This window comes from Corvus hawaiiensis, chromosome Z (assembly GCF_020740725.1).
Source record: "Corvus hawaiiensis isolate bCorHaw1 chromosome Z, bCorHaw1.pri.cur, whole genome shotgun sequence".
Taxonomy (NCBI): domain Eukaryota; kingdom Metazoa; phylum Chordata; class Aves; order Passeriformes; family Corvidae; genus Corvus; species Corvus hawaiiensis.
The window spans coordinates 70,818,880-70,845,913 of record NC_063255.1 but is presented as its reverse complement, the minus strand read 5'-3'; the positions used below and the strand labels follow the sequence as shown (position 1 = coordinate 70,845,913).

The window sequence follows — 27,034 nt, the reverse complement described above, 5'->3', positions numbered from 1 at the left end:
ATAGCACGCTTTAGTATAATTCGCATGCATTTCATAACCTGCAGATTTCATAACCTGTTAAAGAGTGGCATTGCAGCACAGCAATTTTATTTCTCTATGGCTTCTTTTAGTTCTCTGGTGGGAAGGGAAGCCGTGTTTTGGGGATTTTTATAGTCATGTTCCAGAATTTGTCAGTCTCTTTCTTTCCCACTGCTGTTTGCCTTGTTCAGCCTCAGCCCCCACACCCTCCTCGCCAAATTCACGGCAGAATTCCTGAACTCCCGCTCGGGAACTGGCAAAACGCTGCGGCATGGCGGGCCGGCGCCCACCTCGCTACGGGCTGCGCATCCTGCCCAGCCCCTCCGCACACAGCCGGCGGATCGGGATGCGATTTCTCCTCCCGTGCACTTGTCCCCCGGCGGGTCCGTGTCCCGCTCCCGGTGCCGGTGAACTCGCAGCACTCCCTCCGCCCCGAGCCGGCGCCGGGGGTTTCTCGCTGCAGGCGTGGAGATGCCGCTCGGCTCGGTTCGGCTGATGGAGCGGGGCGGGGGGCGATGGAGGCGCATCTCCCCACCCGGGGCGGCTCCTGCGGCCCCGCCCCGGCCCCGCCCCGCCGCCCCGCCCGGCTGGGGACCCGCCACCGCCGCTCCAGCGCGGCGCGGGGGGAAGGAGGAGGAGGGGAGAGGGAGGGGAGACCGAGGCAGGGAAGGAAATAAGTAAGGAAGGAGAGAAAGAGGGAGGGAGGCGAGGTGTAGCCGCCGCCTTGCCGCTCTGCGTTCTGCAGCCGGCGCGGAGAAGAGGACAGCCCACGGCAGGCGTCCCGGCATGCTGAAAGTCACCATGCCCTCCTCATCCTCATCCTCCTCGTCCTCCTCATCCTCCTCCTCCTCCGGCTCCTCGGCCGCCAGCCGCCCCGGCTCCGCCGCGCCCGACTACTGGATCGATGGCTCCAACAAGGACACCCTGGCTCACTACTTCGAGCTGGAGTCCGAGCTGGGACGGTGAGGCGGCGCCGGGCCGGGCCGGGCGGGCGGGGGGCGGCCGGGGCCGGGTGTCCCTGCCCGCGTCGCTATGGCGAGAGCGGCAAAACTTTGGTGTGCGTGAGCGGCAGCGGGAGACCGTGCGGGCTTTCACGAGGGACAGGATTTCGAAGGAAAAATCACAGCTCCCCGGGAGCGAAGCCGAGAAATCCCCGGGGGAAGAGAATGATTTTTAGGAGGAGGCATCGGTCCGCTCGGCGGACGCTGGCCCGAGCGAGCGAGCGGCTTCTAGTCATGGTACCTGTGTGCTACCAGCCCCCGTGCGGTGTCGGCTGAAGGGTGGGCATCACTTCGGGAGCACCGAAACGCCGCCTCATTCGCAGCATCCCTTCATACCAGACCTTCCGCCGCTCTCTCCATTACCGGCACCCTGCGCTGACAAAACTCCGACCCGAGACAGGAGTCCCTGAATAGGCCTCTACAAGCAGGGTCTTCCCATCGAGGTGCAGTGTAGGCGAGTGAGCTGCTACATCTTCATTCATTAATTTTGCACTACTGCCCTGGTGATGCTCCTGCCCAGCAACTTAAGGGTCCCAAGTCTTCAGGTTCTTAAAAACTGAAGTCTGGTGTAAAATGCTATATCTAACGCATAATTTTTGCCCTCCTAATGCCTTTGTTAGTTCATGTTGAATTTGCAGATAGAAAATAGTGTCCAAAAAAGGGGAAAATTGCGGGGTTTTTAAAGGGTTCACAGTATATGACTTAAATGTGTAAGTCACTAGGTAGCAAATAGCAATTGTTAGTTTTGCCAATGACAGAGTATTACACCTCCTGAATGAATGTGGGAAATTTGCAGATAATAACATGGTTGCCTTGGTAGAATACTTTTTTCAGAAAGGACATGCAATGAAAGTTATTGCTACAAAGCATACCTGTGCTTCCTGTACCATAACTGATAGGGGCAGGAAAGGTGATAGAAATACAATATAGTATAATTCTTGGCTTGCTGCCTGGGTCTTAAGCATCTGCTGCTACTTTTTTCCCACTGTTGCTACTATTCCTAGCCAGATTTAAATAGGTATAGTTTTATGTATGCTTATCACATTTATGCTTGACTTCACTGTACCCCTGTGCAGAAGCATAAAAATGTAAAGCAGAAAATATTGCTGTGTTGGTTTTGGGTCTAGAGTCAACAACAAAAAAGAAAGAAACAAAGCAGAATGCTGGTGAATTACAACAGTTGATACCAGCTCTGTCACCTGGATGAGTACTCTGTGGTCTGTCTAGAACCCTCCCACCATTTGTGATAGTGACCGTGGGGTTTGCTGAAGTGTAATCTCTACTGGTGATACATCTTGGGTTTATTGCACAAGAAAGGGTTTCTAACATGTGAAATCTTCAGATTTTGGTAGGAAGAGTTAATGTTGTAAAAAGTACTAGAGTAAAGATGAGATGCAATGGATTTTTCTACCTTGCAAGGTGAGAGAGTAAATGCTGAAACACTAACAAAAGGTTTGAATATGGAAGATAACCACACCCAACTAGTGTAGAGATGTGAGCCTTTAGGTCTGCACTGCTCCTTGGTAGAGCTAGGAAATAAGATTTACTTAAAACAGAAGCAAAAACAATATAGGAGAAAACAATCATCTTAATCAATGATTAAGAGGTAGAGAAAGGACAGAACAAGAAAATTTCTCTAATGGGTATGGCAATGAGATCTTGGTCCTTAGGTCCCAAGGCCAGCTTTGAGGTATTTTCAGAGCCAACATCCAGAGTGCTGATGATTGTCTCAGAACCCCTCTGATAGGTGTATCTTGACAAATCTATAAGGAAGATCCAACAATCCCTCTTGGTTCTCAAGTGTAATATAATAGTGTATTGTTTTCTCTTGGTAACTCTGTCTCCAAACTTTTAGTTTTGGATATGGTTTTCAGTATGTCTACAAAAAGAAGTATTCATTGTTTAGTTAGGTTAGTGTTGGTGAAAACGTGTTAGGTGACACTGAATAATGTGGCTATGTGATCACTTCAGATGCAGTAAATAAAGTAATATACTGAAATAACCAGAGGAAAACATTGTCCTAAATTATCTTTAGCAAATACAGGGATTGAAAGATGCCCTTTGGCAGACTCCAAAGACATGCATTTAGAGAGCTGTGGCCAAATATGGGAATTTCCCTTTGGAAGGAGTGCCCCTTGTGCAAGCTATGTCTGACAGATCCCTAAGATGTCTTACTCCATAATTCTTGCATGACTAACTAAGGAGTCATGGAAGAAGAGGGAGTAGATCGTATTAGGAAGAATGATAAATGCCTATAAGCTTAGGTGGGAGTTAACAGTCATTTTTAAACAGTGGAGTTCCACAGCGATCAGTTCAGGTGTCTGTGCTCCTCGACATGCTCATAGATAAAGGGGTTGAACTGTGATATTTGCTGGTCTTTGTAATTGTCAAGGGTTTTAAAGATTGTAAAGATTGTGTTTCCTATGAAGAATTACAGAAAGACCTCACTCTACTGTTGGGGCATTTAAATGGCAGACGAAATTCAGTTTGGATAAATAAAATGGGTGTGGAGGAGGAACCATTTAGTTCTCTTCTGTCCTTAGTAAAACCTGTAGTGAGGTTAGGAGAGGTATCTGGAGGCACATGTGGCATGGATGGAACATCTTGTTAGAGGCACTTGCTGGCCGGTTTTATTTCTTTCATGCAGGCTCTTAGGGCTATCTGTCAAAAAATGGGGTATCCAGTCAAAAATGAATGACAGGTGGTAAGGCCACTTTAGCACGGTGTGCTGGAAGTCCTGGCCACTGGATACTATGGATGCTAGAAGCTTACATGGAATTAATGGGCAACTAGGCAAGTTTACATGGAGGAAATCCATTAAGACTGATTAAACATGAAGATATTAACTACTGAACTGTAAGTTTTTGAGAGCTTTGAGGGTATTCTCTGACAGCGTTGACAGGAGTTTGCTCTATTCTTACATTCTTCTTGAGGCATCTGTGTTTGGCCACTGTTAGTACTCTGGGCTATACAGGCTTTTATTCTCATTCTTTTATTCCACTTTTATGTTCCACTGAAGCCCTGATTAGATCACTTTCCTCTTAGTACATTTTTTACAAGGGTTTTTGTGTATAAGTGGGGCTCAAAATGCTGTAAACATGAAATTTTGTGTTTTGTTTTAAAAAACGTCTTTGTTTTACAGGTTGCACAGTTGATCAGTTGTAGAGTTTGGAATTTCTTCTGAGTGTATTTAATTTAAAAGCTTATTTTCCACACTCCCTTGGAAAAAGATGTTGAAAATATTATACTCTAAACTTGTGTTTCCTTAGGGACTAAAACCTTTCGTTAGCCTTATAGAACCCTTGCTGTATCTTTTGGTACAGAGTTTCTGAATTCAGGGTATAAATATGGTGTTTGAGTGAAGAAGAAATTCAGTAGTGATTTTTTTGATACTCAGCAATATTACAAAAAACGGAAATTTTCTTTGTTGGCATTTTACTTGCCATGCACCCTCTTTGCCTAACTAACTACATAACTATCTGAGTTGAAACTGTCTAATGTTACTATTGTAGGCAGACTGCAAATCTATTAAGTGGTCAAAAGCAGACGAAAGTGTTTCCAATCAAATCCTTCGGGCTTTCTTTCAACTTCAAAGGTTAAATTAATAATAATTTTAAAAATCCCCAAACAAAAACCGAACCAAAACTCAACAGGGCAGTTACTGGCAGTTTTTTTCTTGTAAGAATGATAAATCTTCCAAATCTTACCTTTTCCTGCATGGGCAGTCTTTCAGTTGTGTGATCCTTGCTGAAGACCTGAGACTGAGAGGCTCTCAATACTTGGCAACTTAGATTGGACTTACAGTGTGAGCTGAATCATAGGTGGTTAATGTCCTTGAGCTTTTAGCACAGAGAAAGTTTAAATCCAGTGTACGGTTTGAACTCAAGATTTCAGAGTGCAGAATGACGCCTTACTCTGTCAATCCTATTTATGAGAGCTGTCATCATAACATCTACTTTTGTAATGGCAGTAGTAGATGAAATAAGCTAACTCCTTTGTTAGCTGACTTAAGCTAACAAAGCTAAAACTTCTTTGTCAAGATGATAAAAGCATTATTTTATAGAAGTGGATTGGTTTTGCACTTGATGCTTTGAAGTTCAAATAGTTTTTGCTTTGAGAGCATGCCAATTATTTTGCCCTCCATCCCTTCAATAAAAAAGGTTCCTTTTTGTGTTCATTTCAAAAGTAATTTGTTTTACAGCCTCTTTGCCCTGTTTATTTTGAAAATCACTTGCTCATTGTGCTTTAGGGTGCATATAAAGTAGGTCTGTCCCTCCTTCAATAACGCTTTTGCTCACTTGCTTGTGACTTTTTTTGTAGTGGACCTGAGGATTTTCCCAAGTGATGCAGGCGTGCAACTGACAGACAGCGCATGGTCCTAGCTGTCTGAATGTGAGAGTGTGGAGTCCTTAGAGGAATCAGGATGAGAGTACTTTGAGTATCTTTGAGTAGAAACTGCCAGTGTAGATTTGCCTGTGCCACAAACTGCACCTTGCTTTTTACCCTCATGCCTTCAGGCAAGCAGGAGGCATTTTCCCTCTGGCAGTCCCTGCCCGTAGGGAAGGTTATTGAAGAGGTGAGTCTGAGGCCTCATTTGGGAATGTTGTAGTTGGACCTTGCTTTAAGGCAGGAAAATAGGAGATAGCTAGAGAAGGCAGGATGAAATTTCTCACTTGGGTACCAGAAACCAGAACTTGCAGTGAATAGCCCAGGCTTTGACAACTAAATTTATTTAGTGGATGCAGGGAGTGATTTTTTTCCCAGTTTTGTCTGGTTCAGTTCAACAACTGGTTGATTCAGAAATAAAAAGCTGTGTCGAAAAAGCAGTGAAAGAAAATTTACCATTCTGTAAATAATATCTGAAATGAGTGGGTGATCATTCTGTGTAAATTTAACAGTTTTCTCGTACTTAAAAAAAGAGCTATTAATAATGAAAAGTTTTGATAGAGAACAGTTATTTCTTGATTTTCAAGATTTTTTTTCTGTCAGCCACTATGCGTTTATGTCACTGGTTTTGATAGTGTTTTCTAATTTGAAAAATTATATTTCTAGTACAGAATATGAATAGCTCTTGAAGTAAGTACTCTTAAGAATGCTGAAAAAGTTTTTTACACAGATTGGTTTTAGGAGTGATAATCATATAATTTGTATTAATACAAGAATTGTCATGCTTCAAAAACATTGCATTAGTCTGCAAGAGGTAAGATTTAACAAAGTCATTCTTTTAGCATATTAAAGAGAGAATCATAGAATATCTTGAATTGGAAGGGATCTACCACGATCATCAAAGTCCAAGTCTTGCTGAAGAGAGAATATCTGAAATCAAATAAGTATTTTCAAGTGCAATTGGAAGCACTTTCCTATGTGTGATTGTGGAATAAGCCTGTGTGATTCTGGGCAGATAAATTTACTGAGTTCTGTGGTATCAGAAGCACATTATGTGTTCATTCCACTGTGTCTTTTTTTGTGTGTCCAAGTGTGCACACTGTTGTGTAAGGGACTGTAATGCATACAGTTTCATAGGTAGAATTCTTCCAGTAAGAGATGTTTAAATGCTTGCTCACACAGTAAATAGCCATACTTTAAGAGACCACCAGTTACGTGTGATGGTCAGTGAAAAAAGACTCAGCAGTTTGCAGTAGCCTCTGCCCCATCTATGGAAGTTCAAATACTTGCTAGAAAGGGCTAACTATCCTCTTCAGTCACTCAGATCAAAGAAGTTTTATTTTCCTGAGTATTTTTTGAAAAGTTCAATAAAGAAATTTTAAAAATCAGTCATTCCCCGCCCTTTAATTGAGCCAGCTTTATTGCAGTAAACCTGAGCAATTTTTCTGTGGTCTTCTGCTATCCACAAGGTTGACTGGGCTTCGGAAAAGCAGTCTTCTGACACTGCATGTTGTGTGGAAAAACTCGCAAAGGTTTGAATATTATTTTCATCTATATATATACAATATGAATGAACCATTAGTAGGAGTTCAGATTGTATTAAAAAAAGAAGAACATATACTTCCTTGTGCTTTTGCAATGAAGCAGAATTTAAACATAGAAACTTGGACATATTTCTTCTTTGTTTAGGTATTCTTACCATACTTCCTCTGTTCACAAGAAGCAAACCTTTATTATCTGAAAAATCAGTAATTTGACAAGGAATATTCTTTTTCCAGTGCATTGATAATTCTGAGAAAGGGTAACCATTTATTTCCAAATGTTGATGCTGCTTTTTGCTCTTGGTTTGTCTAATGTCTTTCCAGATATTTATCATTTCTGTACCTCTTCCATTTAAAAAAAAATGGTAAGAATGACACCTTTTACAACCAATCACTGATACACTGGAAGTTCTCTTACATTTGGTGTTAACAATCCTTCATTTGGCCTTTCATTGTCAATGTCATTACTATCATAGGTTACTCTCTGTTAAAACACATGGACAATTGGGGACCATCAATATTTGCATCTGTTGCCCTGTGATATAGATTGATGAGGTGCTGTTTTGCTCCTTGTAAAGGAATTCTAAATTAGGAGACCCTGCAACAATATGACTTTGCAAGTGACCACTCAATCTGTAGCAACTGAAGATTTTCTCTTTGAATTTCATCTTCAGGGAACAAGAAGAGAGAAATTACTTGGAGTGATCCACCAAATTCCATGGTTTGAACTGTGTGCTAGTTCAGACGCAAGTAAAAGTAATCACTTGAAAAACATACTGCTGTAGATTATAAATTGGCCTCCTTTCATTTATGTGGTTATCTGTGCTAGAGATAAAGAAACATAAAATGTAAAAGAGAAGGAAATGGGACCCCTCTTGAGGAGCAAAAATAATTATAAAACATTCTGCTCTTAGACAGTTTACTATCTATATATTATGGCATTTTGTGGGGGATGAGGTAAAAGCAAGTCCAAGAGTCATAATTCACAGCCTTAAAAACAAACCACTAAATTTTATGCCCTTCAAAAAATATATAGTCTGTGTTCCAATGCATACCTTGCTGTGAGCATCCATATGCCACAGATAAGATGCCAGAACTCCAACTTTATCTCAGAACTGATGTCATCTCCACAGTCCTTTTCCCCAGACCCTCCACATCAGAAACGTGTGGTACATCTCTCCCCTGGCCTGTCTCCAAGCATTGTGAAAAGAAAAAAACCACCTCGCTTGGATTTAATGAATAGCTGTCAATTCTAAAACAGGGCCATGTATGTGTTCCCCTCCACACCTTTCCCCGCAATAATTTTTCCTTCTTGCAAATGTTCATAGTTTCTTTACAGTTGAGATGATTATGAGCACACCAATATGTTTACTTATTTTCGGTCGTTTGATCTTTAAAGCATACCCATGTCTACCAGGTTCACTGCCTTTGGGTACAAATACTGCATCTTAGTATACTCAATTTAGTGTGATTTTATTAATGAAGACAACCCTGCTTGCTCCACAGACTTAAGCAGAACAGAACACAAGTAAGAATGTTCAACAAATGTCTTGTTTTTATCTTTTTGTATTGAGGTGGCAGGGAGGGATAGTCAATCAGACCAGCTGCCACTGGTATTATCTTCAAGTACTTCTGAAATAATGTTCATATTGATTTTCTCTTAATAGTCCTTGTTAACAGAGTCACACTGACAGTGCCAAAGAATGTGGTATGTGATTTTATTTTGTACTTATCTGTAAAAAAATTAAACACACCATGTTGAAAGGATTTGACTTCTGTACCCATATAAGGAAGGCTGGCCCTACATTGTGCAGCTTTTACTTGATATTAAGACCTTTAGCTATTATGTTCTTTGGTGATTAGTTGTTTGAATTTTATTCAAACTTGAGAATGCATCTCTTCCAGATTCTCTCTAAATACAAGATGGTATTTGCTGGTTTTTGACTTTTTAGGTGTCCAGCACTTGCCTAATGTTGTGGATCAATGAGAGTATTTTAAGAACATGCTTTGGACCAGAAAAAAGTTCAATGCTTTTGGCACACTTTGATTTTTTTTTTTTTTTTTTTTTTAATGTGGTGGTATTCCACAGCTTTAGACTTTTGCAGAAAAAACTGATGTTTTGCTAAGGCTTATAAGGCCCTGAGAGTGTCTGCCATGGATGAGTACAGGCTTTTTTTGAATGCATTTTTTTAACCTATTGACATATTTTCTAGATTAATGAACCACAGTTCTGATCTGATGTATAGTGCTTTACAAGATGTTTGGTTTTTTGTCTTCCTGATGGAGAATATGTTTGTCAGCTTCCCATGTTGTGCAATAATGACTTGTTAAAGCTGAATGAAGACATGCTGAGAACTCTGACGCCATTATCATAGTCTAAGCTCAGGGAGCTGTAAATTACATGTACATTAATGTTTTCAGCTTTGTTGAATGCTTTGTTGAATGCCCCCCCCCCCACCTGATGCTGTGGGTGCAGCGAGTGATCCTTCTCTCTACATTCTCTTCTAACCCTCATGATATTCTGACTAGCACAGTAAAATTAAAAAGGAAAGAGTTGAAAGATGATTTTGTAATGGGAAGCAATACTTTATGGTGTAGATACTGATGACCACTAGGAAATGACTAATGACATTGTTTAATGACTTTAGGCTTCAGGCGATCAGAGGAAGAAACCTAATAAAGATGTGGGTTTTTTTCTTCTCCCCCTCACCTTTCTTTTTTTTTTTTTTTCTGGGGATCTTTGCAACCTTTTCACTGGAAGCTGCAAATGCTTGTGGAGCACACTGTTCACCTGTCTGTTAGCTAACTGGCAGAGGATTAACTTAAGTTAATCTAGTCTTAAAATTCTAGTCTTAAAAAGTCCTACTAGAACCAAAAGTAATATTGGAGCAACACTTATGACACTGAAAAGGCAATAATTTTGTTTGGTGCAGGGAGGAGGAAGACTGGTAAATTAATTCTATCTTATTCTCCCTTCACAGCATTTCAATTCAAGAAATGTGTTAACTGTAAACAAGAATAGAGTTTAGTAGTTAAAATTAGTAGCTGATGAATTCTAAGTAAGATCAGTAATCAATTCCAAATGGGGTCAATATGTAGTGGAAAATCCACGGTGAAAGAGATCCTAAAATTCGCTAGCATTTTTGTTTTCTCTGACACTTGTAGGGGTGAAACCCATCTCCATCTCCGTATTACCTTCATAATAAATATGCATGTAAATGATTTTTTGAGTTTGAATTCAAATCACATCTCTATTCATAATTTATATTGTAAGTATTCAAAAGTAGGTGCAGCAGGAATAAAACTGAGTGAAAAAGGCAGTTTTATTCATTACTATAAAAGTTGTTCACAGAGTTGATTTGATTGGCAGTAACATAAAGAGAATATTCTTTTCTTTTCAGAGAATCATTAATTTCAAATGAGAAAGAAACCCTTGGTCACCTTCTCTTCAGCATGATGGCATCGTTTTGACCATTTCAATATTCAGCTTGTCTAGTTAAAGTACACTAGCTCATGTTGTTGTACAATGATTTCAGATGGTTTCATCCATACTAGTCTATTTTTATTGTTCATGCGACACTTACATATTAGAAGAAAAAAGCAAAATATTTTAACCTCTTCACATTCTTTTCCTGCATGACTTTAGAAAAGATGAAATGTCATTTGTGATGGAAAAATCATATTAGATGTATTTCCCTTGCAAATGACTGTCTAAATTAGGGCTGGTGAAATTTATTCTTCACATAAATAGCCCTAAAACTCTTACTTTCTTTCTCTTGACAGTCCCTATTCTGTGAACTGCTTATGTTTGCTATTTGTGAACTAACACAATAAATATATACCAGATAGCCTGTTTGAATAGTTTGCCACGTGTTTCTTTTGAGCCATGTGTCTCAACTGTATTGAATACCAAGTAATAGCATTTTCCTGTGTTTTGCTGTAGTCACAGCCGAGATAGAATAATAATGATTAGCAAGATGTGTTAGTCAACCACAATGGCATGTGGCCATTAGAAGACCATATGTAATTCTTCAGAGCTCTAACTGCTAAAGCTTGTTTTATCCACATATTCTTATCCTTGCAATAGTTAATTGTCATATTTGAGGACTCTGGAATTTTCATCCCATGATAAAGTTCAATATTTTGGCATTTATCTTTATTTTGAGTTAGAATGAGTAATCAAGGTACTTACACGTTGTGGATAAGGGACAGTTTCACACCATGGAATTATTCAACAGTTTTGAATTAAAATTTTCAAACCCTTTTACATTTTGTGTTCATTAAAAACATTCTTCACTCTAACAAGATTTTAAGTATGAAGTAAGTTAATATAGTGTGTGATGGTGCTTTGTGAGAGTTCTGATTCAGGTCCCTCTTAGCTCTTCTCATCTTCTCTCTTTGGTTCTTGCTTGGACTGTGTTTTACAAGCTACACCAAAAGTGGTGCAGCTTTCATATGACTTATTTCCCTACTGGAACATAAAGAGGTTACAGAAGCAGTGTTTGTCTACTGCCTCCAGATACAAAATTCTCAGACTTTTCTAATAAGAACAATAAACATTATTGAATGGGATGGGGTCACATTTGCCTTTTTTACAGCTGCTGTCATGGTGGCTTATAGCTGTCTGTTTTTTTGTTGCCCAAACTCTATGTTTTCCATTTTCCTTCTCTGTTTGCAATTGATGAGATTTGTTGTTTGTCTGTACTTCATGACTGTGTAGTTAATGCAGTGAAATTTTATCCCTTTTCTTGTGATCCTAATCCCCAGGTAGTAAGTACAGGCTTTTGCTTTTTGGTATTATAGCCCTCTGCTGCACTGCCGATGCCTCCGCACCTTTATCATCAGCAAACTGAATCAGCATACTCCCAAGTTTATGCCAAAGGCAATAATTCAAATATTAAATAAGATGTATAACCAACCAAAGACATAGTGCTGAAACACGCATGCCTGAGAAAAGCAAAAACACTGAAGTAATGTGCAGTGTCTTTCTGGAAAGTTTTGATGAAGATTAGATGCATAGGCAAATTTTCTTGAGATTGAGAAAAAAATCCTAGAAGCAAATGGCTAATAAAATTTTTCCCCTTTATACCATTATTCCACTCCAATTGAAACTGAAAAAATCAGAATTCTTGCAGAATTGCCCATAACAAGGCTGAATCTCTTCTTTTATATTCCTTTGGTGATTCCTAGCTCCTTTAACTAGGGGAGTCTATTCTCACCTTCCCTCCTCCCAGCTCCTAGTGTTTTCTCTAAAAAGAGAAATTTCTCTAAAAAGAGAAAACACTAGAATGCGTTCTCAATCATCTGTATGCAAAGAGAAAGAAATAATCTTCACATATTTAATGGACACAACTTCAGAAGCTGCAAAATTGGTCACTCTACACCTGTCTTTGTGTGATGGCTGCCAAATAATATAATTGGTGTGCTAGTCAGGAAGCTGACAGAAATGTTGATGTTTCAGTAGATTAGGTTTCAGTATGCAGATAGGTATATTCCTCCTCCTGTTTTTGAAATGTGGATTAAATATGTATAAATTTATCAAGTGCTGCATGTGGAAGGACTCATCTCCACTAAGTCTGTCAAACAAAAAAGAATGTTTCAATATGGCATTTGAAAACTACGTGGGTCTGTGAATTATCTGGGACCTGATATGTCCTTTTATTTTATCCATCCAGCATAATAGTTGTAGTTGTAAAAGGTGACAGCAACATTGACGTAAGACACTTGCCTTCGTATGTATTATGAAAAACCTCTTTTAAACTTACTTGTAAGCATTTCATCTGAAAGTATACTTTGGAGGAATTGGTTTTTTACTCCCAGGTGGTTGGTTGTGGTAGTCCTCCAACAGAGGACCACACCTGTGAGTTAGAGTATTTCACTTATATTTGAGGACTCCTTGTGCATGCAAGAGAGAAGAGAACTACCTTGACCATGATTACAATAAAAATTATAATTTAGAAGAAAGTCTGTAACCATCTGTAAGCCTTTTAAATATGGGCAAGACAGACGAGAATTGTGCCTAAAATTGGTATGTGATAATTTTGCAGAAGAGACTGTGTGACATGGTTGCCCATGTTACCAGGAGCTGTCTTGATGACTCAGGAGAGTTCTTCTCAGTTATCTTCAGAATAACTGCATTGATTTTCAGTGTCCTCTTGTTGGTAGCAGTGAGTTCAGTATTGATCTGTTGACACAACCAAAGGATCAGCCAGATTCTCCTAGCCATATTCTTATCTCAAATTGAAATCAAAATGTCTTCAGGGGCCGATGTACTCTCCTACATCCTTAGTGCCTGGCTAGTGGAAAATGTACCTAAACTGCAGTTGTTGCGCTCAGAGATGGGCATGCAGTGCACTGGGTATGTGTGTTTTAGTGTTTAAAGGAAACTTAACTTTGTCTTCCAGAAAGAATCGACTCTAATGATAGCATGGATGTTTTTCCATTCTGCTTGCGGAGACATCTTGTTTGGAAACACGCAGTATTTGTTTCCAGAACTTTCAGCCACTTCAGAGTCTACTGACTAATGCATACATATATGTTTGCAATACAATTCCAAATGAACTGGTCATCCTAAGTTATCTGAATTTCTACAGCGTAAGAATGGCGGTACTGGGTCAGATCAAAGGCCTGTTTGGGCCAGTATCCTGTCTCCCATCTGTAGTGAGAAACATATGCCTAGACAGGGGTACATCTATCCTTAGATGTTTGCCCAGAGCAGTCCCTCAGCCTCCAGAAATCAGAAGCTAAATCTGAACCTTTAGCTCTGTTCCTTGTAACAAAATAGTAATGTAAATTTGCATGCAGTGCTTGAGGTGTAACACACAATCATGGAACGGATGGAGCTGGCAGGGACTTGTTCAGATCATCCAGTCCAAACTCCCTGCATAAAAAAAGTTAGTTAGAGAAGGTTTCCAAGCAGTGTGCCCAGCAGATTTTTGAATAGATGGAGATAAACCAGGGGAGATGTTCACCCAATGAATTTATACATGGACTAATACTTAATACCTCTTAACAGTCGTTGGGGTTTGGGTTGCCTTTTTTTTTTTTTTTTTTCCCTTCTAGTTAAAGGCTTGATTTGTGTTATTTTTGTCTATATTTCAAGATGTCTTTTCTTGTGGTAATAGGCCAATATTCTGTTTAATACATGAAATTAGGATTGTGTTCAGTATTCATAATTTAATATTTATTCACAGTGAATTTTCTCTGCCATTTAATACCCCATAACTGAATCTCAGTAGACTCCTCTTGCAGTTAGGCATCAACTTATGGATAAATTGGATTATAAAAAAATCTCAACCAGCTATTTTCACCTCATTTTCATCTTGGCTCCTTGGGTAGCAGACACCAGCTCTGGTCAATTAGACTTTTTGATGACCTCTCTGCACTGTGAAAACCAAACTTTTATTCCTTCCCTGTTTTGTATCTCTTAATCAGCTACTAATTCATCAGTGCCTTCTGTGGTTTCTTCAAGCACCTGTTTTGAGGGACTTTGTCAAGTAATTTCTGAAAATCCAAGTAGACTAACCAATCAAACCTACTTTATATCCAAATACATGCTGAATCTTTCAAAGAAGCTCTGTGGTTTTGACACACAGTTTCTCTCTACAGAAGCCACATTAACTCTTCCCCAGGCTAATGTATGTACCCATATATCCACAGTTCATATTCTTAGAGCTTTAAATGACTTCAGCAATATAGACCAACAGTACAGTCCTTCAGTTCCCTCTGATTAACATTTTTTTAAATTGTTGTGACATTTGTTTTGTTTTAGTCTAAAAAGGCTAAGTAAGTGTTGTACAAGAGTTTAGATATTGCTTTAATTTGAGCAATTGCATCCACGAGTTCAGGTTAATCAATTAACTGTGTCTCATCCAGTTCCTATAATGTGTTATTGGTCATTTTATCTTTTTTTTTCCATGATGTCTTCTGCCTCTTCACTCTCTCTTTTTATGTGAGGTTTGAAGACTTTTTTTTTCCCGTCTTCTGAGTAAAGGAAGATTCTAGCATTGGAAAACCTTCACTTTGTTCAACATCAGATTTATCATAGTCTATTTAGTAGACATAAAATCTTTACAGAATTGAAATTTTATAATGATCGTGCAGCCACTTTTCAGTGTATTATGGTCATTCTGTGCTTGATGAAGAGATCACCTTCAACACAGAATGTTTTCCAGGTGGTGAAATACAGGTAAGATGTTACTCTCCTGTCATTTGGTGCACATGCCCAACAGTAGATCTGAGGGAAGAGTGAAGCTGTAGAAGCTGATGTTCATTCTTGCAAGGTTTCATCCTACACCTTCCTTTTACTGTACCTTAGCACAGTTTGGGTAAGGTGAAGGTCTTCACATATTTTTACTATTTTTTTACATCTGACCACATGGTGTTAGCTCCTTTAAGTCCAGCAAAAGAGAAATGTGCATGACTAAAGATAAGCAAAAATTGTTAAATTATTCTGAATCCTCATGCAGTGACTAATCAGTTCACTTTTCTTTTTGATAAACTTTGCACGGGACAGACTATTTTGGGAAGTTGAAGGATAGAAATTTAGTTCCAGCCTAATAAGCAAATGGAGAAAATTTATTTTCTGTTATAGGTATAGTTTTTGGTATGGGAGTTGTGAATGAGAATGACGAGTCTTGCATCAAGTTACTGTTTTTCAGTGCTTCTGGAAGTTATTTATGTAACAATTTTTTTATATAGCTTGTAAGAGAAGTACATGTGGCTGGCATAGGCTGGAAAATATATTGTTCTTATTGGGCAGTGAAATTTGTGCCTAAATAACTGCCATTTAGCCTGACAAAGCTATATAAGGGTCTTTCAGTATCTACTAATCAATAATCTGAACGATGGCTCCTTGGCTTGTTAGTCCTTTTTGTCAGCTTCCATTGTCTCTTCATTCATCTGTGACCTTACACTACAACATCAGTTTTATTGTAGAAAACACTCCATTTTGTTTAACTGCTAGGAGGTAAAATAGCTGACTGAAACTAATCATGCTTATCATTGTCCCTGAAGCAATAAGGTGCTCTTGTGAATGCTCTATAATTCATTTATCTGCCGTGAATTCATATGTGTACACACACGTGTAGGTGCAGCCAGGCACACCTCGGGTGGGTGAGAGGGTAAGTGGCAAGCTTTTAATGTGTAGTGACTTTTGTGATTCCTTTTGCTGTCAGGTGAATGGAAACCACCAAAGAAGGTGCACTGATGGAGATGAAATCAATGGTGGATATTTAGAAGCCTAATATAACTCTTATTTTCTTTGGAAGTGTTTGTCCCATCTTCTATCAGTGATGGACAACACAGCATTCCAAATTTAGGTAAAAAAATGTCTCCAAAGAGGGTTGGAAGCTGTTGGTCATAATGGTTCTTGAGGCCCAATAGAGATGATAAAATGCCTGGACAGAATGAAGGAATTATTTAGGATACAAAAGAACCTTAAGATCCTATGATCCAACCATAAACCTAATGCTGCAGCTTTCACTGCCGAACTATGACATGAAGAACCACATTTCAATGACTTTGGAGCAGCATGTTGCTGACCATTTCCCCTTGGATTCTGGGAACTTCATTCTGTCTCTTGTCTCTGTTTTCAAGCTCAGTGGGCTGGGTACCCCAAGGTAACTCATCTGGTGTGGTGCAAGTGCTCTTGGCACTAGCCAGGGTACAGTGGATGCACAGGTTTCTTCTGTGCCTCATCAGGTGAAGGAGTCTGAAAGTGTGTTGAGCTCCAGCAGTTGTGCAGAGCAGCCTTTCTCTTCTGTGCTTACCCACACCTGAGATGCTCTGGGCATCAGAAATTTCTGAGGCACTGTCAGCACCCCAGCTGGTGGTGTCCTCCTTTCCCACAGAGGTGCTCAGAAGAGATGCTTTACATCTGCTCTTACTTTCACACTGACTCCACATCTCTTCTCCTGAGATGGTCAAACTTCTGTCAACAGCTGCAGATAACAGATAACATTGCTCACAAATGTCTAGTTGCAGCTACAGGTTGCTTGTCAATTTCTCATTTTCTCCAGCTAAACTCTCTTCTTGTGTATCTTCTTGGGATCACCCTTCTAATAACATGACACAGGATAAAAATCATCCTTTCTTCCCCAGTTGCCGCACTGTGCTTCTGTGAGTAGTGCAAAGAGGAAAGCCAAGTGAGAATATTCTTCCTTGCCTTTAGCTTTTTCAGAGAAAATGCAGAAGGCTGTTATCCCTGATTTGGCCTTTTCAACATACTTGATTTGTGTTAGAACTTTCTGGTGCTGGGAAGTAACAAAGTTTAATCTGATCCTTCAGCCCTTCAGAAATGAACATTTTCATGGACTCCAAATGAAGAGTTATTCTTCTCAAATAAACTGCACTCAAAAATTTGAAGAGAAGACTGGAAAATGAAATGAGCATTATAATGCTCAGAAACAGTTGATTTATGGTGGAGTGTCAGACTTCATTTAGGGCTCTGCCTTGAACTGGGAGTACTATGAGAGTTTGCCCTGCTGTGCTGAGATACAGGTATGTCATCCTGGCAATGATTTCCATTCAAACTCCAATACAAAATACATGCTTTAAGCATACCTTTCTTTCATGAAATTCTCATGTGTCAGGTTCTCTACCAAAGTAGTTTAAACTACCTTGAAAGATAAAATGAAATATGAAAATTTTCAGTTGGCCATGAAGACTTTTGCCTCTGGGTTTCATAGGACTAGACTCTGACAGGACTGGGATGACTAATGGGATGGTTGTTCACTGATTTTACACCAGCAGCACCCCCACCTTTCCCCATTCCCATGGGCTGAATGAGCTGAATCTACTACTGAAACCAGTATTTTCTGACTTTCAAGTCTGAAAAGCTGCAGATAGGTCATCCCCATACAGAATGCTTTTCAGCTTAGACTGCCATTACAATCATTATGAAACAAAGCTGATTTGTTTTACATCTAAAGTATATTTAACATAAAACCTGATTTCTTTAAAACTGACAAAACGGAGTCTTTCACTGTAGAGCACTTTTTTGGGTTAATATTTAAGAAATTCTGGCCATAACAGCATGTGCAAATCTTGGTACTCAGCAAAAATAAGGGAAAATATGCTTTCACATAACATAAATTTCCCTAAAATTTCATAAAATTCAGCTTTGAAGATGGTCTGCAGCCTGGGTTTTTTACTTCACTGACTGAGGGTGAAAAAGGGATTGTTAGCTTGAAAGCTGTCTTCAATTCATTCAAACGATTGCTTGGGTAGGCACAGTTGTTCTTGTTAAATGCAGATACTTAAGTGGAAGTCAGAGTACTTGGAAAACAGATTGCATCTGCCTGCTACTCTACAGTAAATTTTTTGCGCTCACCACTTCTGCAAGTAAGAACTTTGTTGTACCATCTCTGTGTTAAAATGATGTGAATGATTCAAGAATGGTGATGATTCTTCCTGTAGAGTGGTTCTCTCATTCTCTTCCTTCTGCTTAGCAGATTTCTTGTAGGGGAATGGTGTTTGTTTCTGCTACACATCACTAAGTGAGTTATTTGGGAAGCCCAAATAATGATGTTCTGAAAGGTATTTGGTGATTTCTCAGGCACTCTTGGTATTTGGATGTGCTCCTCTGTCTGTTTCCTTCAGCAATGGGCTCAGGAGCCCTGGGTGACTGAGGAATCAGGGGCTCCAGTAAAAGGTGTTTTTGCCCCTTTTCAGGTGTGTTTTCTGTGTCCTTGTAGCAGTTCTGGCACCCTCATGCAGCCTGCACTCACAGCCCAAAGAGGTGATTGGTGTCTCTTCCACTTGGAAACTCATATGGGATGATGCTGTGCTTCACCTCTTGGGAATGATTGGGCTGGAAATGAACATATACCATGAGAAGTGGTACATGCACCTTTGCAAACTCACTTTTTCTTTTTTCATTATTTTTCCAGAAAGCCCTTCTGAGTTTCAATCATTTTAGTTTTCACCAAGACTGCAGCAGTTGCAGAACCAAAATTTCAGTAGTGCTGAGGATGAAAGGTTCCTCTGCTTTACTTGATAAGCTTCACCAGGTGACTTTTAATGAGTTAGTCAGTGGAGAGTTCTGTAGTCTACTGGTGTTTTGCATAGACTGGCAAAGAGAGAGACCGTCATTGCCTCTGTCAGCACCATTCTGTGGGCCTGGCTGCAAGATGCCTGAGTGCTTCATATGCACACATGCATTAAGAGACATCAACTTCTTGTGTATGTAATATCTACTTAGTTTTCACAACAAATAATTATGTTGAACAGCCAAGGCTGGGAGTTTTTCAAGGGCCTTGAGTAAGTCAGGGGATTTAAAAACAGTGAAAGTCCTAGTGTAGCTAAACTGACAGAAAAGCAGCAGCTTTGGGTAGAATGATGGAAGCCAAATCTGTCATGCTGAAGGATAACAGGTTTGGGGGTTTTATGGTAATACATTAATTGTAATTTGTAATCATATTAACTTGAATAACTCCTTTTGAGGGAAACTGCAACATGCATATGGGCATGCTCTGGGATAAAATATCGAAAGTCTGATACATCAGGGGTGGTTCATTATATTGTTGATGCTATTGTTTAAGCTCCTATGGCTTAAAGAGCTATTTAATGTTGTACTTAGTTGTGGTAATCCTTCCCAAAGTACTTCAGGCCCATAAGATTGGGCTACCCTACCATCTTAGGGTAGATTTCAGTGTGAGACAGTGTTCGTGTATGTTTTATAGCAAAACCTGCAAGATCTTTAAATGTAGTTCTGAAATATGTAGTCCATTTCTCTCTGCTGCTTTTTATGCTATCATTTGGGTTTCTTGATAGTAGTTGTGCTCCGTTATTGTAAGTATTTCCAGATGTTTCCGTGGGTTACTTGCTTTGTGTGATTACTGTCTCTAAGGTGGTGTTTGCGTGTACTCAGATCCTTATGACATTGTCCCTTAGCTCTTTAGCAGTCATTTTCTAGGAGTCACCAATGTCTATTTCTAGATACTTGTGAGCAGAAGCCAAAGGTCTGTGTGAAGGTAGGGTTTTTGCAGAAGAAGCATTTGGATTTCATCAAATGGAAGTCATGACTAGCTGTGTGAAGCTATGCTTTCTTGCATGTAGTTGAGGACCATGATTTTTGTAGTTGATTAAATTCTTCTGTGCTGTGGCTCCCTTGGCTCACTAGTCTCCTTTTACAAAAGCTTATAGTGTGACCACAGCTAAGCTCTGTTCTTTGAAAACACAAATAACCCAGCCCTTCAGCTTAAGGGAGTAAAGACTTTCTTTTTACTTTATATTGAAATCTTCAATTTCCTTTTCAGAATGAATTTCTGACACCATTATTAAACTATATCCAGCAGCCTTCTTTGCTACCCTTTCCAAATGCTTGCATGAAAAGCAGCAAAAGCACATTGCTCTATGCCTGAAAGAATAAAAAAATTCAATTTCTAAAGAATGCCAAATAATTGAGGGCACTCCAGAGTGCCAGGAGCAGCTCTAAGTATACTAGCACAGAGCATCAAGTGTAGTAGTAATTCGCAAGAAAATCTTGAGACAAAGGTAAATTTATGAAATAACACAGAATGTGCCCAGCTGTCTCCAGACTTGCCAAGATTCACCTCTGTGTTGAAGAGAGTATGGGGTTGTAGAGAGACTTTATTATATGAATTAACTTCATCTGGAGATTCACTTTCCCTGAGGGAGGTACTTGTCTCTTTTGAGTTGGTTGTGGGGGGGGTCTTCCTGACCACTTTTTTAGAGTGTCCGGATTTGTTTTAATTCTTGTGTGCTCTCAAGCATGCATTCCCAGATTTGGAGTATCTGTATTAAAAAACCTACATATTTTTAATTTGCTAAAGCAATTATGACCTGTCTATTAATGACCTCTTATATATGTGAAAACACCAAGCAGCATCAAACACAGGAGCAGACACATGTTGACACATGTGTCCATTTGAACAAATTGCAACTACTTTTAACTATCAGATCATTTATAACTATTACGTCAATGTGTTTACCCAGTCTTTCACTGACCCTATAGTGTTTTGTCCTAGACTGTCTCCCTGTATTATTTCTGAGAAGGTTGTGTGAGACAATGTCATAGGCTGCATGGGGGTGAAAGTGTGTGGCATCCACTGCCTCCACTTGGAATGAGGCTTATTACAGTGGCAATCCAGCTCTGTAAGAGATCTCATTACAAGAGCCAAGTTCACACTTTTAGTATGAGGCACAACTAGTTCTTTTACAAAAACTGCTGAACCATTCCATGATGCCAATTTTCATCTTCAGAAATAGCTGCTGACTGAGTGCTTCATAGTATAAACTTCATTTTTAGTTGTATTGTGTATATCTAGACCACTGCTGAAACCTGTTTTTAAACTATGACCTCAGAGTAACCTTACTGTTTATTTTCAGTTGCAGTTTCATAAACTGGTATGGTGTCTTGCAAGGTAACTTCCCTCACACTATAAATGTTTGTGTCCTTTTATTCGAGAAATTAACTTCTTTAGTTAGGAATACAAAAAAGTAAGTAACGGTGACCATGATGAGCTGAGGAAGTTGCTTTCTCTTCCCTGTTCTCTGATCTGTAGTGGCTGTTGCTGTGATGGAGGTGTCATGTGCATGGAGTAAAGGGAAAGGTGTAATGTGCAGTGAAAAACACACAGGCATGTTTATAACAACAGATTAGGCTTTTGATACAATTTTAGAAAAGTATAGCATAAAAATGAGATGCACATTTTTAACATTCGAAGAGAATAGATAGTGACGTGAAAGAGCTTGTTTATTCAGATTATAAATAAAACTTGAGAGTAGTCACCAGGTGTCTGTCCAGTCTGCTGACAAGAAGAGCAGATAGTGCACAGTAAAGATTACCTTAACAGATTTATCAGGACAACATATTCTTTAAAACATAAGTATTTATACTGAACAGTGTTTGAAATAGATCTGCCATTTGAAGATACAAAATTTTCTGATAGTACAACACCTCACTCGATGAGGGTCTGATTTTACCTGTGAGAAGGAGACATATAGTCCTTCAATATTAAAGTACAGGAAGTGACAAATAGAAGCACTTGAGAAAGTACAGACAGCAAATAGGTGAGGTAGTGAAAGTCAAATGTCTGTTCTCAGAATATATTTCTTTCTTTGACCTGTTACACTGAACATATTTTTAGTTAGATTGCAGGTGTCCTCAGCTTATTCTTTCTTCACAGTTCCTGAAATGGTGGCTAAGGTCCTAAAAATGCATGCAGAAGGGTAACCCCCAGAGGGCAAAAGATTAATTAGGAATATGTTTAGAGCCATTTATGTTCATGCCGTCCAAGTTGTCCAAATTTACTTTCAAAGAAATACTGTACTTAAAAAGGATGGATCATGGCAATGATACTGGACTCTTTGAGGCTCTGGATGTTACAGTGATACCAACAAAACATTGTAGAAAGTGCATCTCTTCCCTTTCTTTTTTCTGATCAGTTATATGGCACTCATGGAACTTTTTCTATGTTAAGCTTTGGAGCAGACTCAGAAATACTTCTATATTTTGATCTTTTTATCTGCTTTCTCTTAAAACCCATTTTATTTATTAGAAGTTTATATAATTATAGTTATCTGCACTAAATTTGCAACAACAGGAAAATCTTTCAGATTGACCATAGCTGTGAAAATTACTGGCTTGTTGTGAACCAATACTATTTACTTGAGGAAGTAACACTTGAATTATACCTGAAGGCTGTGCTGCCATTCAGTAGGACCTTGACAAGCTGAAGAGTTAGGCAGAGAGAAACCTAATGAAGTTGAACAAGGGCAAGTGTAGGGTCCTGCACCTGGGTAGGGATAACCCCCAGTACCAGCACAGGCTGGGGGCTGACCCACTGGAGAGCAGCTCTGCTGGGAAGGACCTGGGTGTGCTAGTGGGTGACAAGTTGACCATGAGCCAGTTGTGTGTGCCCTGGGGGCCTGGAGAGACAGTGGGGTCCTGGGATGCATCGGGAAGAGTGTGGTCAGCAGGTCAGGGAGGTGATCCTGGTGCCTTGATGGGCCCCCTAAAACAGAGACTATACAAGAATAAGGGAATAAAGGTAGGTATTTGTTTGAAAGGCCTTCAAAGGTACACCCTGGGGAGCCAGAGGCTACTGCCAAGATGGACCCCAAGATGGACCCCAGGTCACGAGTTCTTCACACTTTTATAGGTTTGGTTCATTTGCCTATCAGGGTTAATTCTCCAATTAGAGCTTCAGCTAATGATGTAATTTCCCCACATTTGCCCCCCCTTTAGAGGCTTTTGGTTTATACTTTTTGGGCTTAGGATAGTCAGAGTGTCCTTGGAGAGCAGGCCTAAGGCATCAATCCTGCCCCCTTCTTGCCCCTAGTAAGGCACATCTGGAGTGCTGTATCCACTTCTGGGCTCCTCAGTACAACAGACATGGGGCTCTTGGAGTGGGTCAAGCAGAGGGCAAAAGAAGGTGGTTAAGAGATTGGAACATCTCTCTTAGAGGGAGAGGTGGGAGCTGGTCCTGGTTAGTCTGGAGAAGAGAAGACTGAGAGGGGATCTCATTAATGCAAATAAATATCATCCTGCCAAGAGGATGGTGCTCGGTGAGACGGTAGGGAGCAATGGCATAAACAGAAACACAAGACTTTCTGTCTCAACCTGAGGAAGAACTTCTTTCCACTGAGAGTGGCAGAGCACTGGAAGAGCTGCTCAGGGAGAGTGTGAAGCCTCCCCCTCTGAAGACATTCCAAACCCACCTGGGCCCATTCCTGTGTCACTTGATACAGGTGACTATACCTTGGTAGGGGGTTGGACAAGAAGATCTCCAGAGGTCCCTTCCAACCTTAACTATTCTGTGATTCTGTGAAATTACGGAGATTTGGGGAATTTAAATGACAAAAAAAGCTTATTTTTAAGAGTGAAAGGCTTTGTCGGTAGGAGGGCAGTATAAAAATAGAAACTTGCAAGACAAGAGAACAAAAAGATGTGGTTCTGCTCTGAAAAGCAATGCTGTGAATAGCATTGTATAGACAGATAAAAGATCTTTTTGTATTTTGTTAAATCCTGGATTAAATCTCCTCTGACTTTTATAAAAGAGACTTTATTTTTCCTACTCCTTCTAGTAGTGTTTGACCAACAAAAACGATTCTTCAGTCTTAACTGAAGACTCAACTTATGGAGGCTGAAGAGAGCTTGAAAACTGAAGTCAGTGGTATTACTCTAACGGTTAAAATTAAGCATGTGTTTAAAAGCTGTAATAGGTCATGGTCACATAAAACAGTTCAGCAGAGGATGTTCAGATAAAACAGTATGAGCTCACTCTCCCTTTTGTTCACTCTTGAATTGCAGAGGAGATGTGTTGAAATCTGCCTCACTTTCTCTGAGTCCATAGAAGAAGCAAAATTTCCAACATCAGCACCTGGATGCATTGAGTAAAATGAAACTTTGCAGGATACATGGCCACATCTGTCTGCTGCTGTGCACTTAATTTTAATCTGTAAGTCACTGTAATGAAGTGAATTAGGCCTGTCTTTTCCAACAGTAAAATGCAGTACAGGTATTTGCATTTTACTGGGGGCAGATGCAGCTCACATGGCTTGTGCACGACTGCGGATCACGGTACAACTGAAGCAGTTGCTAATGTGGTCATAGGATCAGACAGGGAAGTTTGTAGATCCCGGGATTCTGCTGTGGAAGAAGGTACTTTCATGTAACCTAGAGCACACTTTATTCCAGAAGTCAGTTATTTTTAATTTCTAAACAGCTTTGCATGGATTTCTTTTAAATACATGTCATCTGGAGCTTTTCGGCACGACTTGTGATTCTGCTGACATAAAATTTAACTGTTTGCTTCTATGCATTATTTTTTTTCCTAAGGAGAAAGATAATTTCAATGATTTATGAACTCAAATGCAAGATCTTTAAATAGGCAGGAAAATTAAAAAGTCAGAGTATCTGCAGATGTGTTTTCTGTCAGTAACTGGCAGAAAGCTGCATGGAGGAGGGGTGAAGACAGAGTAGCAGTAGAGGTCCAGAAAATGTGTAATATGAAACACAGCCGCATTTACATACCTATCATTCAGAAACCTTATAATTTCACCAAATTTGGATATGGAATCGAATTCAACTGCTGAGTTTGCCTACGTGTTTCTTATATTAAAAGGAGAGTGAGTAAGATGTGTTGATAAGGCTTTCCTAACTCAAGTTAGACAAAATCAGTTTTATCATTTTTAGAAGTGAGGCTTCCCTGCATAAAAAGAGATGTCAGCAAATTGTAGTTGAACCAAAGTGTGAGATTAGTCACTGTTACTTGTACAGTATTGTATGTTTATGTAACAGTGTATATACATTTATGTAGCGTATCTGAAACAGATGTGTTCTGGACTCCCCAGATGCTTTTCCCAAGGGAACTGTTTGGACTATAATGAAATTTGAACATAAACTGGAGAAACAGAGATGGTGAATAATTACAGCTCTGTACAATCCAGGTCAGTAGTTGCTTGTCTGCAGCATCATTTAGTAAACCAATTACTATTATTGCCAGAAAAAACCAGACTTGTCATCAAAGTTTACATTCATCACAGTCTTCACAAACTTCACTTATATAACAAGCAGACTACCCCATCCAAAGTCAAAATTACATCATCACAACGCCACATAGGTAATTTACCGATGCTTGTCCTTTTGCCACCATTACAATGAAATTGTAAAAACTACAACCATTTCCTTGTTGCAAACAACATTTACCCGGAACCTTTTTCTTCATTATGCAGTGTCATTGAATAACAACGGCAGCTTTGAAGCAGAATGAGGGTAGCCATATGTTATAACTAGCGTGTCTGACCTACCACCTAGGAAAAGTGAGGGCGGAGAGAGGTGGCTTGTGTTTGACGGCGGCTTTCCTCTTGGAGCGACTGCACCCTCTCAATCAGCCGCGGCGCTGGCCATGGTGCTGAATGCTGGGAGCCAGGACGGGGTGGTCTGGAGCAGGGGGGTGGAGGGCGTGGAACACTTATGCTGGAGCAAAAGAAAAGTCACAGATGTGGCTAGAGGAGAAAGAGGAAAGGGAATGGTGTTTCTAGCAGAGAAACCGAGAAAATAAAGATTGCGGCATGTTTTATTTTTCTTGTAAGGATGGCACTGCTGTGTGGAAGAGTTCAGGAAACGGTGAAAGCTTTGTCAAACGTTTGGATAAATGGCTTTAATTGAATTTAAACATTCTTTTAATCAGAATTATTGCAGAATTGCTGCTATAATCATTTCAGCTATGAGCTGTGTGGCTAGTTGTGGCAGACGATGTTGGCTGGACTTGGAGGCTGTAAGAAGTAGGACCAAAGGAGAAAGCACAGTGTTCTTGTTTTTAACTTTGACCTTGTTCTAGCCTTGTTCTTGCTTTTAATTTTAAGTGAGAGAACAATTTTCCTACAGTTTGCTCAAATTAAATAGTAAAATGGCATACCTAGGCCATTTTTCTCCTTTCAGCCTAGAAACATTTGAAGTACTATATGCTGACATGCTCTGTTTGTAATTCACAGGCTGTTTTCTTTATCCCTTTGCAATATTAGTGACAATTGTGCCAATGATAAGCAATCATTTTTTCCTGCAACATAAGAGAATTTATTTCTGCTGGTATCATCGCCCTTCCAGCCTGAGAAAACTGATTTTAAAACTTAAGTTTCTATATGGTGTGCTACATTTGCAGAAGTCCTATCATGTTGCATCTGAACATGCTGGATGGAAAAGATAAGTTTGAACATTTTCTAAGAACCTCCTCTAGCAGTCCGTCTGCATTTGCCAAGCCTGATCCTAAGTTCTCACACATTAATAAATTGGTAGTCAACATTAATTTTTTATAGCCACCTTTGCAGCCAGCCATATTTGGTTGGAATCCTTACCTTTTAAAGCTCCTTCAAGGTCCTTTTTTTGTTTATGATAGAAGATGTGCATAATTAAGGCATTCACTTATCTTACTTTAATTTTGGCAATGCAGCTGTTAACAAATATCTCCTTTATGAGATCAGAACACCATTTATTTCAACAAGCCACAATGAACTGCTCATTTTCTTTGGTTGAAGTTTTGGCAAGCAGAAAAATCTTCATGACGCTGTCAAAAGGAAAATCAGTTGCAGAAAGCTGATCATTTTGTTAACCTTTCTGTA

At 39.7% G+C, this 27,034-nt stretch overlaps 1 protein-coding gene across 1 annotated transcript in view; it reads left to right on the top strand.

Moving 5' to 3' along the window:
• The first annotated feature begins 650 nt into the window (after window positions 1-650).
• Window positions 651-27,034, top strand: part of CAMK4 (calcium/calmodulin dependent protein kinase IV) — a 149,594-nt gene continuing 123,210 nt past the window's right edge. The window contains exon 1 of the mRNA XM_048290934.1: window positions 651-980. Within this exon, the coding sequence (XP_048146891.1) occupies window positions 805-980 (176 nt within the window). The 5' untranslated portion in view covers window positions 651-804. The remainder of the gene's footprint in view (window positions 981-27,034) is intronic.